Below are 15,406 nucleotides of genomic sequence, written 5' to 3'. Positions count from 1 at the left end.
TGTGGCAACAAGACATGGGCTTTAGGTGGTGGTGGTGGTGGTGGTGGTGGTCGTGGTCGTCATGGTTTTGGTTGTGGTGTTGGTGACAGCAATGCAAGAAAAGTATTCATGACTGTCTTATTCTCAGAGCTTAGTCACTGGAGGTTAGAATATAGAATGGAAAACATAACTGCAAGCAGCCCACTCAGGCATAATGTAAATAATAGCAATACTGAAAATTAATTAATATCAAACAGGCACTGCATAGTTTTAAGGCATTCTAAAAATTCAGTGAACAAAATACTCTTGGAATAAATTTCATTGTGTATTTTCCCAAAGCAGCAGATACATAGGGACTGATACAAAAATTGAAATACTTCGTAAAATATTTCTTGGTACAGTGTTTTTACATTTCTGTAATTGTAAGTCTAACTTTGAGGCTACTTTACTTACAGTAACATTTGCTGGAAAGGATATATAACACTAACCATTCGTAATACTCTAAAATAAATGCACACAATGACACTAATAATTTAACATACCATCGTAATCACACTGCACACCATAAATAAACCTTTTGGCAATGATTAAATAAATAATGAAAGTAAGATAAACACAATTACATAAAATCAATGCTCACTTCGTTGTGAGTAGCTATTCAACCATTGTAGATATGAATATGTATATGATATAGTTGTAAAAAATTTATACCCTGAAGTGTAACAAAAAAATTACTAAGTTCATTATGCATTACATAACACTTGTTACTATTATGTAAGGTGAGATTATGTTGTCATTCCCTGCAACTGTAAACTGAATTGTGTTGGTTTAAAACCACAATGATATTGTATGGAATTTTTGTTACTGTAATAAATGATTATGTTGTGCAACAAGATAGTTAGTTTAACTAATTCTAAATAAGAACAACTAAACTGAAGAACAGTTATAAAAATGTGAAAGTTTTCATAGCACCACACTTTCACTGAAACTGATATAATGATACCACCACAAATCTATAAAAATTAATGTACAAAATATATAAGTTACAGTCAGTTCTGATGTATTTGAAGGTCTTCTTTTACTTTTGCATTATAAATAATTGTCCATTCAACATGTATATATTACAGTCTTGTAATTATTAAACATTTTAATTTAGGAAATCCTGAGCTTTAATATTGAAAGATCTTACAAAATTCTGTGATTCACTTCAAGTCATCATCTACTTCCATTACTTACTCTAATCCAAACGCTGTTCATTACACTCAAACCACATTACAAGTAAAATTGTCATCATCATTTACTTTACATAATTTTCAGAAAAATACATACAAAAACATATGTTTCCTTATGACTAGAAAAGTAATAATATACAAATCATACTACTAATGTTCATTAAAATAAAAGATTGGCCAGCATGTTTTGATGAAATAGTTGGTTCTAAAATAAAAATTCTTTCTCATACCAAAACAGTAACTTAAAACTTTTTAGAGAACTACTAAATGAAACGTGTTGTTAATTTCTTTCACTCTTAGACTTGTAACTACTGAGACAAGGATACACAGCAATCATTTTCACATCGGCAACAATAAAAATTTATAAGACTTGATTCTGATGTTGGACTCTACATGTGGCATTTGAAGGAGACATTAATTTTTAAAATAAAAATAACATTTTCTTTAAATTATACATAAAATATTTGGATTAAAGATAATAAATATTATAGAATTGGTGATAACATTTGCAAAAACAGAGGAGTGCTGGGTCTAGGGCACTTGAATTACAGAAATCTGTTGTAGAATCTGAAGAGGTGGAGGAGGAAAAACAAGAATGTGTAAGAAGATGATACAATACACACAAACAGTAGTAGTGGAATTTAACAAGTGTATAAGCTTCTCTATTGCATTTTACTTTTCTTAATGTTAATGCGGAATTATGAACAACTTATTTTGCTGCCGTCTCATTTTATTTTTCTGCAGCAAAAGAAGAAACTCCAGTTTGCGAAGACTCAAGTTTCAGAACTTTCGTTTAAGTGGTGGCACCAGCTCAGTAATTTCAGTAAGTTTAACATTTTTATCTATTATTCGCTAGTGTATGGATAACCACAGTCATTACAGTTTGTTTGGGTGAGAGCTGACGAAGGTCAGAGGTCAACACTGTTCAAATCAACTCCAGAGGATGAAGGTAAATCCACATCATCAGGGGGAATAAATTTTCCAATTGGCTGAATGGAAGCCTGAAAAAAAAAGCACTGAATAAATACAACACACAAAACACTAAATGGTAAAAAAGTAATTGTTGGATACATAAAACATATAAAATGTATGTAATGACGATGATGGAAATTCAAAGTTGGAACTAATATACGTAAGTGAAGATAGGCGATCATTCACTTGCAGATAAATGGTAGTGACAAAGGGACATTTGAAGGTCATATAAGCTCATTAGCTTTCGAGTTTCAGCTCTTCTAGTTTTAGTATAGTATAGTATAGTACACTACAATACAGCACAGTACACAAAACACACATACACACCACAAAATTCAAATACTGTCTTTCAAGACAACTGTGACTGCTGTAGTACACCGATGGGGGGAGGATGAAAAAAATTGTAACACCAGGAAGAAGTTGTGCATCATAATCAAAAGTTGCGAGATGTGTTCCTACATCTGAAAGATTATGTCCTTTCAGATTAGCATCAGTCACATAAGAGTGGTGCTAGTAGAATGTAAATCAGGGTTGCTATAAATACATGCTGTAGTCGTCATAAGCATTAGTTACCTTTGAGATTGTACATGATGAGTTGTAGTTAGTCAAGAATACCTTTAAGGTAACAAAGACATCATTATCAACACCTCATTGAGTTTGATTGAGATCGTGTAACAAGGCTACAACAAGCTGGATGTTTCTTCTACAATACTGGAGAAAGACTTAGCAGGAATGTAGCCACTGTACACAATTGCTGGCAGCAGTTGTAACAAGAATGTATAGTCGCCAGAAGACTGGCTCTTGCCGGCCACGTGGCACTACTGAGAGGGAAGACCTTCACATTCGGCATATGTCTCTGGTGCATTGGACTGCATCTACTGCAGCAATTTGAGCAGCATTAGGCACCACAGTGACACAATGAACTGTTACAAATTAGTTACTTCAAGGCAGCTTTAAGCTATACATCCTGTAGTGTGAATTCCACTGATCCCAAATGGCCACCTTATGCAACTTCAGTGGTGTCGAGTGAGAGCTCACTGGAGGTCCACGTGGAGGTCTGTTGTGTTTTCTGATGGAAGCTGGTTCTGCCCAGCGCCCAATGATCGCCATGTGTTGGTTAGGAGGAGGCCAAGTGAGGACCTGCAACCAATCTGTCTCCTTGCTAGACACCCTGGACCTACACCTGGAGTTACGATCTGGGGGTGTGACTTCGTATGACAGCAGCAGCACTCTCATGGTTATCCCACGTACCCTGACTGCAAATTTGTACATCAGTCTGGTGATTCAACCTTTGTGCTGCCATTCATGAACAGCATTCCAGGGGATAACACTCTCCCACATACTGCTGTTGTTACCCAACCTACTCTACATTGTGGCAACATGTTGCTTTGGCCTGCTTGATCACCAGATTTGTCTCCAATCAAGCACATATGAGACATCATCAGACAATAACTCCAGCACTAACGGTCCCTGTACTGACTGACCAAGTGCAACAGATATGGAACTCCATCCCACACACAGACATCTGACACCTGTACAACACAACGTATGCATGTTTGCATGCTTTCATTCACAATTTTGGCAATTACATTGGTTATTAATGTACTAGTATTTCAAATTTGTAATGGTTTATCAAGCATTTACATTAACCTGTGATCTTGCAATATTAATAAATGAAATATGTTACCTAGCCAAATGGATTCCTGAAATTTCATTACTCTACATTAATTATTTTTTGGCATTGAGAACTTTTTTTCCATCAGTGTATGATTTACAGAGCACTTAGGCTATGGAGGGAAGTGAGGGTGCAGGGAAGAGAGGGTATGTGGCAGCTATTACCAAAGTATTTGGGTGTGGGGATGGAGGAGACAGGTGCCATTCATTGGCTGTTCTACAGGAAACAAGAGTTTGCCAAACAGATTTTGTGAAACACTGTTTGTTGTTTTCATCCATAACAGGTAGATGTCTGCAGATAAAGGTACCCAGGTTGACGCCTTGTTTCCTGAGTTTCAGGAGGCATTGAATACAATTCCATACTGTTGCTTAGTGAACAAAGTAAGAGCTTATTAAATATTAGACCAGCCTTGTTACAGGATTCAAGACTTCCTAGCAGACAGAATACAACATGTAATTCTTAATGGAATGTAACTGGTAGAAGTAAATCAACTTCTTGGGGCAGCATAAAGGAGTGTTATGAAGCTGGCACTCTCCACAATTTATATAAACAATCCAATGGATAACATTGTAAGCTCCTTGAGGCTGTTCACTGATGATGCTGTTGTCAACAGGAAAGTTGCAATATGATAAGACTACAGCAAAATGCAGGTAGGATTTGCAGTTTTGACAATGGATGGAGGAACTGGCAACCAATACTCAACATAAATAAACATAAAATGTTGCACATGAATGGGCAGAAAGGTTCACAGTTTTAATTACACTTTTGCCAATGTCTCAGTAACAACCATACGATATGTAGTCCAGAACAATTAAAGCAGTACTTAGTTGTAGGAAAAACAGATGCAAGGCTGAGATTCACTGAAAGACTCTTAAAGAAATGTAATTTACTCACAAAACTTATTTACAAACATTCGTTTGACTGATAATTGTGTATTGCTTGCCCATGTTGAACACTTACCATGTAAGATTAAAAGAAGAGAGAATGAGATCCAAAGAAGAGCAGGACATTTTGTAATGGGTTAATTTAATACATGTGAGGTGATCATACATGGAGGTGATCATTAAACTCCAGTGGCAGACATCATAAGAGAAGCACTGTACATTATGGAGAGATTTATTGTTGAAATTCTGAGCGTATATATTCCAGAAAGAAGTATGCCACATATTGATTCTCCCACAAACACTATTTGATCAAAAGTACCTGGACATCTATTAGTGGACATTAATATAGGGTGTGTCCATCCTTCACTTCCATGACGACTTGAACTCCTCAGGATGCTTTCAATGAGGTGTCTGAATGTCTGTGGAGGAATGGCAGCCCATTGGTCATAGCAAAGTCCACAGTCTAGTTCACCTCAAAAGTGTTTCACTGTGTTCAGGTTTGGACTCGCAGGAAGGTCAGTCTATTTAATGGATGTTACTGTTTGTAAACCATTGCCTAACAGATGCTGTTTTCTGACAGCGTGCATTTTCTTGTGAGACCTATCTATCGTATTCCTTGCAGTTGTGACATGTCATATATTGGTCAGACAATCAGGACCGTGGAAGACCGGTGTACTGAACATAACCATCACACACGCTTACAACAGCCGAGCAAATCCGCTGTTGCAGAACATTGCCTTGACACTGGTCATCCTATGGAATACAACAACACGGAGATTCTGGCTTGCACGTCAAGCTATTGGGATAGTGTTATTAAGGAAGCTGTTGAAATCAGACTATCAAGCAACCTTATTAACAAAGATGGTGGATTTTGTTTAAATGCTGCTTGGAATCTGGCTCTGTCTCTCATCAAAAAACAGAGGGACAGAATTAGTGCTACCTCACCTGTTGATTAATAGTAACCATCGATATTTCTGATGTTGGTTATCTTTGGTTGTGTTGACACTTGTTCTGTGTGTGATGTCTTCCTTGTTTCTCCTCTATGAACCGAGGTATTAAATCTGCTTGTACATTTTTCCTTCCTTGCATTTGTGCCTTGAGAATGGCAGGGTGCGCTCCTATCGAAATATCAGCAGTGTTCGACGACGTCATCCGGCAGCAAACCCATAAGTTATTTGTGCATTTTCTTGTTGAAACACTTATCTCTGAACTGTTCCTCTACTGTTATGCAGTTCATAATGCTGCAAAAATCTGCATTTAGCGTTTTATTAAATGCAATTAGGGGACCGCACCTTAAAAATGAAAACAACCTTCATACCTTAACACCACACCCTGTACTTCACTGTCGACACTACACGTGATGGTAGGTAATGTTCTCCAGGCATTCACAAACCCAAACCCTTCTGTTACATTGCCATGGGTATAGCATGCTTTTTAATTCCAAATCACTCATTTCTAGTAATCCACTGTCCAATGGAATCACTCTTTACATCATCTCAAGTATCACAACAGAAATGTGTGGCTTATGAGGAGCTGCTCCTTTATTGAACTCCATTCTTTTTAACTCCCTACACACGGTCATTATGCTAGCTGAGCTGCCGGTAGCTCTTTGGAACTCACGAGTGATTCCTTCCAATGATTTCATTCCATTTTTTACAACCAGCCTCTACAATGCTTGACGGCCCCTGTCCCAAAGTAAATGAGGTCTGCGTGGTCTTGATTTAGTGTGCTTGTGTTTTCGCACTTCCACTTTGCAATTGTATCACCAATAGTTTACTCAAACAGGGGAAAAATGTCCCTGATGGATTTGTTAGTCAGGTGACATCCAATGACTAGTCCATGTTTGAAGTTTTGCAGCTCTTGTGACTGGTGCATTCTGCTATTACTGCTTCTGTACTGGTAATACTCTGTGCCTCCTTTTAAACTAGTATGTCTGCTTCTCATGTCATCTAGTGGTCAATTCTGTTTTACATAACGATGTCCAGATACTTTTGAAAAGATAGTGTACATCTCATGAAATGATCACAATAAGTGAAAAAGAGAAATTAGAACTCATACAGAGGTTTGAGTTCATGGTTAGCTATAGTCTGGTGGTTAGCTACAGTTGGTGGCAGCCTTTCATGCATGTAGACAGTGGGTTGGTTGTCAGACGCATACAGAACACTGCACAGTAGCTGTGATACAGATGGTAGATGACATGGCTACTGACTCATATGGACCAAACTCTGATCATATATGACGTGCTTGTAATAGTAATGCAGTGAGAGATTGCAGATGGGTGTATGGAACTGGTTTTACATTTTTTTCCATCCACATGCGTAGGCAGCAGAATACCACTTTGGAGGGGGAAGAAAAGAACCTTAGGGCACAACGAGAAGCTGGTGAATCCCTGGCAGAGGATATAGTGAAGTTTATTAAACCGTAGGTGATTTTGAGTGATGAAAGGAGAAATGGTCTATGGAAACACGGGAGTTTAATTGAGGAAAGAGCCATTAGAAAGAGAATCCTTGACAGCGTGGCATAAAAACTAGCACACATACTTCACATGAACATTGCAGGTGATGGCAAAGTTCAGTAGAGATGTAAAGACAAGGTCACTAACATAACCACCACCACCCCCCCCCCCCCCCACACACACACACACACACACACACACACACACACACATATCACCCACTTTATACCCATGATTACCTGTGGACACGTTTGTTGTTGGCAGGCAGCTTCCTATTATGATATTTACAAGTAGACAGTCTTCTACAATGATTTAACTGTTTTCATTTTTTTAGTCTTGCTGAAACAATGATTCTGGCACTTTAAGACAAATAAAACGATATAAGAGACATAGGCATTTCAAAGTCAGAAAAAATTGAAATGTCAGGTGCTGATAACAAAAAGTGATGATTAACAAATTACATTTCAGAGCACAACTAAAGAAGTTCTACAACAGTTATGGCACATTTCTGTAACTTTGCAAAAGATTGCAATGCATTCTGTCAGAAGAAATAAAGATATTAGAGATGGAGAAACGAACAAAACAGCTCTGAATAGGAATGTGCAAGAACCTGTCAGCGAAGTTTCATTGTTGAATGTGGCCCTGAAACAGCACAGAAGCTATTTAACTGCACGAGACCATCTGTAGCTCTTGGCGAAGAAAGTGTATGGAGTTGGGCAGCAACATCACCTTTTTTCAATTTGCCCCTGTCATTGATTCTACATCTCTGATGCAGTTGGCAGAAGGTAAAACACTGAGATAACCTGGTACAGTTATAACTATTTTATTAGTCTTGTTAACTTATACCACAATGTTGCCTCATACTAGTTGCTGGTAGAAAGAACGTGGCAGTTGTTCCCTTTCTAACACACTCGTTGTCACAGTTCTGTGTAAGTTTTCTTTTTCTTTCGAAAGCTAAAAATCAAATTGAAAAGTCGATGAGATGCCAAACTAGTGGAAATTTACACTGAAGCACCAAAGTAACTGGTATAGGCACACATACTCCAACACAAAGATATGCAAACAGGCAGAATACACTGCTGCAGTAGGCAATGCCTATATAAGACAACAAGTGTCTGGCCCAGTTGTTAAATTGGTTACTGCTCCAACAGTGGCAGGTTATGAAGAGCTAAGTGAGTTTGAATGTGGTGTTATAGTCAGCGTATGAGCGATGGGACACAGCATCTCCTAGGTAGCAAAGAAGGGGGGATTTTCCCGTAAAAACATTTCATGAGCGCACCATGAATATCAGGAATCCAGTAAAACATCAAATCTCTGATATCACTGCAGCTGGAAAAAGATCCTGCAAGAACGGGACCAACGACAACTGAAGAGAATGACTCAACATCACAGAAATGCAACACTTCTGCAAACTGCTGCAGATTTCAATGCTGGGCCATCAGCAAGTGTCAGTGCGTGAACAATTCAATGAAACATCATTGATATGGGCTTTCAGAGCTAAAGGTCCACTTTTGTACCCTTGACGACTGCACAACACAAAGTTTTATACCTTGCCTGGGCTCATCAACACCAACATTGGACTGTTGATGACTGGAAATATGTTGCCTGCTCGGACGAGTCTCGTTTCAAATTATATCGAGTGGATGGATGTGTATGGGTCCATGCACCCTGCATGTCAGCAGGGGACTGTTCAATCTGGTGGAGGCTCTGTATTGGTGTGGGGCATGTGCAATGGGAGTGATATGAGACCCCTGATATGTCTAGATAAGACTCTGACAGGTGGCATGTACGTAAACATCCTCCCTGATCTCCTGCATCCATTCATGTCTATTGTGCATTCCAACAGACTTGGGCAATTCCAATAGGACAATGCAACACCCTGCATGTCCAGAATTGCTATAGAGTGACTTCAGGGGCACTACTGAGTTTAAACACTTTCGCTAGCCATCTCACTCCCCAGACATGAACATTATTGAGCATATGTAGGACGCCCTGCAATGTGCTGTTCAGAAGAGATCTCCGCCCCCTTGTACTCTTATGGATTTATGGACAGCCCTGTAGCATTCATGGTATCAGTTCCCTCCAGCACAACTTCACACATTCAGATTAGTGAAGAGGATTTCTTTGTCTTTTTGGCCATTGACTTGCTTATTATATGTTTCAGATATTCCCTTCTAGTTTCACTGTCAATTTCCCTTGTTAGCAGGCTTTTTTGTTTCAAACACAACCCATCAGTTCGTTTTGATTACAGCAAAGTGGGCTATTATTCACCCCAACCATATTAGGCCAGTGCTTCAGGCACACTCTTGCACCAGACATGATGTAATGAGAATTTCTTTCAATTTAGTTGGGTTTATTTTATTGGTCCAGTTTTAGGCCCAATGCACACAAAAATGGCATGGTGAGAATGCAAGACTGTTTCAAGTCACTCTTTTGTTAACGAATGGTACAAGACATGCAGAGGTGGTATGGCAGTGACACATCCCTTTGCTGTTTGCATCACATCAATTTGGAACCACAAATGGCCCTCCAAAGTGATGCAAAGTGAAGATGCCCAGGTGATCCACTGCTGTTTCCATTCTTAGTCAAATGTGGTGCCATAAAGTTTGACAGATAATGAGACTGAAATTAATGATAAGAACCACTTGAGAGAATTTGTAAATGTCAGACCTAGCTGAAGCATGCAATAGATTTATCTGATAAATCAGTTCTTATCAGAAACATTTTACTTCAGCACTTGTCATAAGTGAAGCACCTAAACCATCATCTGTAACAGTGTTGCAAATAAAATTTTATTCATATGAGTGTGTAGTGAAAGCAACAGCTATTCTGAAAGGAAATTGGGAACATTATAGGAAGTAAGTGAAGATTTTTTTCTTTAGTACATGTTGAAGATGGTTTTTGTGGTCATAAATAACATCTACATCTGCATTACTACTCTGCAATTCACAAGTGTCTTCACACTATTTCTCTAATGTTCCACTCTAAAAATATGGGGGGAACAATGAACACACAAATCTTTTCGTATGAGCTCTGATTCCTCTTATTTTATTATGATGATAATTTCTCCCTATGTAAGTTGGTGTCAATAAAATATTTTCACATTATGAAAAGAAAGTTGGTGATTGAAATTTCATAAAAAGATCTCTTCGTAATGAAAACTTCTTTTGTTTCAATGATTACTGCCCTAACTCTTTTATAATATCTGTAACACTCTCCCTCCTGTTTCATGGTATACAATACATGCTACACCTCTTTGCACTTTTTTGATGTCATCTGTCTATCCTATTTAGTAAGGATCCCATGCTGCACGGCAATACTCTAGCAGATGAAAGACAAGCATAGTATAGCCAGCCTCTTTAGTAGACCTGTTACATCTTTTGAGTGTTGTGACAATGAAACATAGTCTTTGATTCACCAACTCCACAACATTTACTGTATGATGATTACAATTTAATTTAACTTGTTCATAGCTGCAATTCCAAAATCCTGTTGTAAACTGACTACATGGAAGGTGTCAGCTCTGCTAAGAGCAAGCTAGTGAGGAGATACTGAATTAAATGGGGGGGGGGGGGGGGGGGGTGGATGGCACAGCCTGGCTAAAAAGAGGGACTGACTAATTGATAGGATACAAACAGAGGCTTTAAAGAATTGGCAATTTGGTAATGAAGGGGAGTGTGGGGGGTAAAAGTTGTAGAGAGAGCCTGAGGCTTGAATTCAGTAAGCAGTTCTCTTGGTCAAGAAAAACACATACTATTTCAATGAGATGCAAAATACCTTTATTTTTAGCCTGTCGTGTTCATTCTTGAACACTTCTAAGTGTTTCTCAGATTCCCTTATTCGTTTAATCTCCTTATTCAGACAATGCGCCTCTTGATGTTTTCAGGTAACAAAATGTTAGCTCATCATTTATTCTGGCTAATCTTCATTGTGTTTGGTAGCAGCTATAAACTTCTCAAAAACCTCTCCTGATGCACTACAGGATCATTAATTTGCAGTTTGAATGGCAGTTACATTTTGTAAAGAGCGTATTGCAATCAGTTTCACATCTAAAGTTGGTTGACTCACCACACTGATCATCAGTAACTTCACACCAGACATTTACAGATACGTATCTAATTCACAAACCATAGTGAAGAGCATGGTAGATGTACTTTCCATAGTACCACTTATTAGCATTACTTCCCACTCCAATCATATAGGAGCGTGGGAAGAACAATTGCTTAAATACCTCTGTGCACATTGTAATTAGTCTAATCTTGTGTTTGCAGTGTCTGCAGGGGCAATACCTAGGAGGCTGTAGCATGTTTCTAGGCTCCTCAATAAATCTCATTCTTCAAATTTTGTAAGTAGGCATTTGTGGGGTAGTTGACATTTATCTTCAAGCATCTCCCAGACCACGTCTTTCAGCATCACCTTTAGCTCTCCCATGGGGCTAACAGACTAGTTGCCATTTGTGCTACCCTTTTTTGTATACTTTCAATACCTGCTATTATACCTACTTGGTACAGATCCCATACACTTGAGAAATGTTCTAAGAAAGGTTGCACAAGTGTACTGTAAACACTCTTCTTTGTAAACTGATTACATTTTCACAGTATCCTACCAATGAACTATCTGCCACTTGCCTTAACACATGACAGCCTATATGATCATATTGTTTCATACCCATACAAACTGTTATACTCACATGTCAGTAAGAGTTGACTGATTTCAACTGTAACTCATTAATATTGTAGTCACAGGGCATAACATTTATTTCATCTGTGATGTGCATAATTTTAAATTTATGAACATTTTAAGTGAGTTGTTTTGCACCGCTCTGAAACACTGTGAAACTTTTTCCAGACAGTACAAGGTCTGTTCGAAAATTTCCAGAACCTTGTCCACAAAATTTCTCCACACTTACCGTTTACTCATTTTACATGGTCTCCTTCAAAATATTCTCCTCCACAACTGATACACTGCTCACAATGCAATTTCCACTTCCAGGAGCAGTCTTGTAATGCCTCTTGCTGGATCGTGTGAAGTGCAGTCAGCGCATTTTCTTTTATCTTGTCTATTGTTGAAATTCTTTGTCCTTTCAATGCTCAACATCATAAGCATAGACTGACATCTCGTCACCAGTTATGATTCTCTTAAGGAACATCTCGTTCTCATCTGTGCACTCCAAAAGCTCTTAACAGATGGTGAGGCAGTGGTCTTTCTGGTCTTGACTCATGACCCATGCAGCCAACCTGGCGGCAATACAATGCATTCCAAGATGCTGTGTCTGGATTTCATGACACAATCCAATTGGAATATTACTTTCCTCTGCAATTTCTCAGTCAGTCAGTCTTCCAATGGCATGCACAATTTTGCTGACATTCTTGACATGAGCGTCGTCAGTAGGTGTCGAAGACCATCCTGAATGAGGGTCATCTTTAACCTCCATCCAGTCATTTTTAACTTTGTGAACCATTCTTGCCACTGATTACAGCTTAAGCACTCATCACCATAGGTTTCCTGCACATTTGGTGTGTTTCTGTAAAGGTTTTCTTGAATTTCGCACAAAATTTAATGCAATCACATTGCTCCTCTAACTCTGTCATCTCAAAATTCACACAGTGTTATTCTCTGTGCAACACAATGTTATACTCAACACAGCACTGAACAATAACTAACAGACACAGAACACTGAAACTTCCAGCAGTTAAACATTAACTGCCTGACAAAAAAGTGCTGCTAGAAGGTGAAGAGGAAATGAAATGAAACATCATGAACTGAGAACCTATGAGAGATTACTTCAGTGATTACTAAACTGAATCAAATTTGCAAAGGACTTGGCAGTATGAGCCTGCTTATCAGTATGATGCTGTATTCCTTCTGGCTTGTACATGTGCAGCGATTTAGTTGGAAGAAATGTCAAAGTCGTTGTATCCCCTCCTGAGACAAGCACGCCCACAACTGTTGTAACTGGTCCTTGATTTCTTGGGTAGTGCCCCCGGGAACAAAACTGACATCCAAGCTGGTCATACACATGTTCCGTGGGGAATATGTCAGGTGATCTTGATGGTCATAGGGGTATGTCAACATCACAGACAGCTCATTGGAGACGTGTGTCCACGTGAAGACGATCACTGTCCTATTGCATGAGAGGTAACATATGTGGAAGAAGGATGTCTGCGACATTCTATTGTGCCATCATAGATCACTATCAGATGTGCTCAAATAATACCAGACAACTACTCACATTTTGACACCACGAGTAACACTGCTGTGCTCTCCAAAATGATGGAAGAATGGGATCTCCCCAGAGGTCACTGCCATAATTACCAACAATGGTCATCTGAGATAGTGCATAACCACGGTTCATCATTGATCACAATACATTGCCATTCATCAGCAGTTTATGCTTCCTGGTCATAGAATCACTCCAAATGCAGCCATTTGTGTAATGGTGTTAACGGGGGCCTATACGTGGGATGGTAATTCCCTAATCTGGTTAACAGGGACTAGCAGATGCTCTGACAAAACGTGTGGAGTAACACAGTATGTTACAGGGAGTTATCACATGCTTAGTGCACAATATGGCGGCAGAGATGTGGTTGACCGTAACCTTGACCACTCATTCCCATGCAGTCCAACATCCGGCCAGTGTCATATCTGAATGCTTCACAAATCTCGATATTGCATGATTCAGCCTGCCAGCCAAACTGAGACCCATATAAAGGCCTCTTTCAAACTGTTAGGTGCTGATAATGCTCTCTCACGTGAGTATGTGGCATTTCCATGTCCTTCAATGTGATCATTCAACATATAACATTGTTCATGCCTCTTATATACTCTAACAGGCCTGGTAACAACATTAACCATGAACAACCCTAATGCACTCTGGTGGTTGTTCTGTAATAGAGGATATCAACTCTAAAAATATATTTACGTACAGGCTGATGGTGCATATATGCACAAAATTATGTTGACACCCGATGATGTCTTCAGGGTGCTTCACTTCTTTTGTCAAACTTTAACATTTTCTACCAGATCATTACTATACAATATGATCAGCAAGAGACCTAATACATTTCCATGGGACACACCGGCAGATACCTCTGCTGATGACACTCTATCCGAGATAATATACTGCAACCTCCCTACCAAGAAACCCTCAACCCATTCACAGATTTCATTTGACATTTCATATGACTCTACTTTCATTAATAAGTGTCTGTGTTATACTGAATGAAACACTTTTTCGAAATCAACAAATTCTAGGAAAAGCAATTTGTTTGAGAGATCTACAGCATCCTAAGGTTAAAAGAGGGGCTACCTCATCTGTGAATTCGGTACAGAATCTGGATCTGAAACTTTGTTCAATTGTGTAATTTAAACCATTTCTCAATACCATTGACATTAATATCTACACCATTCATTGCTGCAACAATGCAAAAATTAAATAGGGGCAGTACCTTGGTTTCCTTTCTAAAGGAACATTTGAAAACAGATTTCAGTATTTCTGCTTTTGCTTTAATTCCCTAAATTTCGGTTTCTGAGGCATCTGTGAGTATCTTGACACTAACTCTAATGCCACTTACAGTCTTACCATATGACCAGCATTTCTATGAGTACTGTGAGAGATATTTCAACAAGAAACTGTTATGGTAGTTGTTGAAGGCTTCACACATTGTCCCTTCGACGAACTTGTTCCATTTAAAACTTCTCTATGTACAGCATTATGCTTCGTTCAGCAGCCACTATTTCTTTAAAGTTCCTTTTCAGAACATGAATACCATGGTAGATCCCTGTCAGCATGAATTGCTCTGTCACATACATTTGTATCCAGCATTTGGTCAACTAATCTTTTAAACTTCAGTCACTGCTCCTCTACACATTCTTCTGTCCAGAGCTAAATACATGAAGTGCCTTCTTGATATGTGCTACTACTGTCTCTCTATCTAGTTTACTCAACATGAAAAACTTTCTAATTGCTTTAGTTGCCGTTTGTACTTTGGTAATCATTGTAGGTTCAACCATCTCCATTTCACTGATACTATTTTCAATGTGGACTTCCTCAAAGAGTATTGTTTGGCACAGTAGCTTGTCACAACCACCACTTACAAAACTAATTAACTGCTGAATGATAAAGCCTCCTCCATGATGACAATAGAACACTAGTAAACTGAGAATTCATTTTAAGTTTTTGGTTACATCTGGGGGCTAGTGTTGGTTG

General features: G+C 38.7%; 1 protein-coding gene across 1 annotated transcript in view; it reads right to left on the bottom strand.

Moving 5' to 3' along the window:
* Positions 1-316: 316 nt before the first annotated feature.
* Positions 317-15,406, bottom strand: part of LOC124711375 (microprocessor complex subunit DGCR8) — a 238,048-nt gene continuing 222,958 nt past the window's right edge. Inside the window, exon 13 of the mRNA XM_047241426.1 lies at positions 317-2,212. Within this exon, the coding sequence (XP_047097382.1) occupies positions 2,120-2,212 (93 nt within the window). The 3' untranslated portion in view covers positions 317-2,119. The remainder of the gene's footprint in view (positions 2,213-15,406) is intronic.

The sequence above is a fragment of the Schistocerca piceifrons genome, chromosome 8 (assembly GCF_021461385.2).
Source record: "Schistocerca piceifrons isolate TAMUIC-IGC-003096 chromosome 8, iqSchPice1.1, whole genome shotgun sequence".
Lineage (NCBI taxonomy): Eukaryota > Metazoa > Arthropoda > Insecta > Orthoptera > Acrididae > Schistocerca > Schistocerca piceifrons.
The sequence above is the reverse complement of the archived record's forward strand: the minus strand, read 5'-3'. Positions and strand labels throughout refer to the sequence as shown.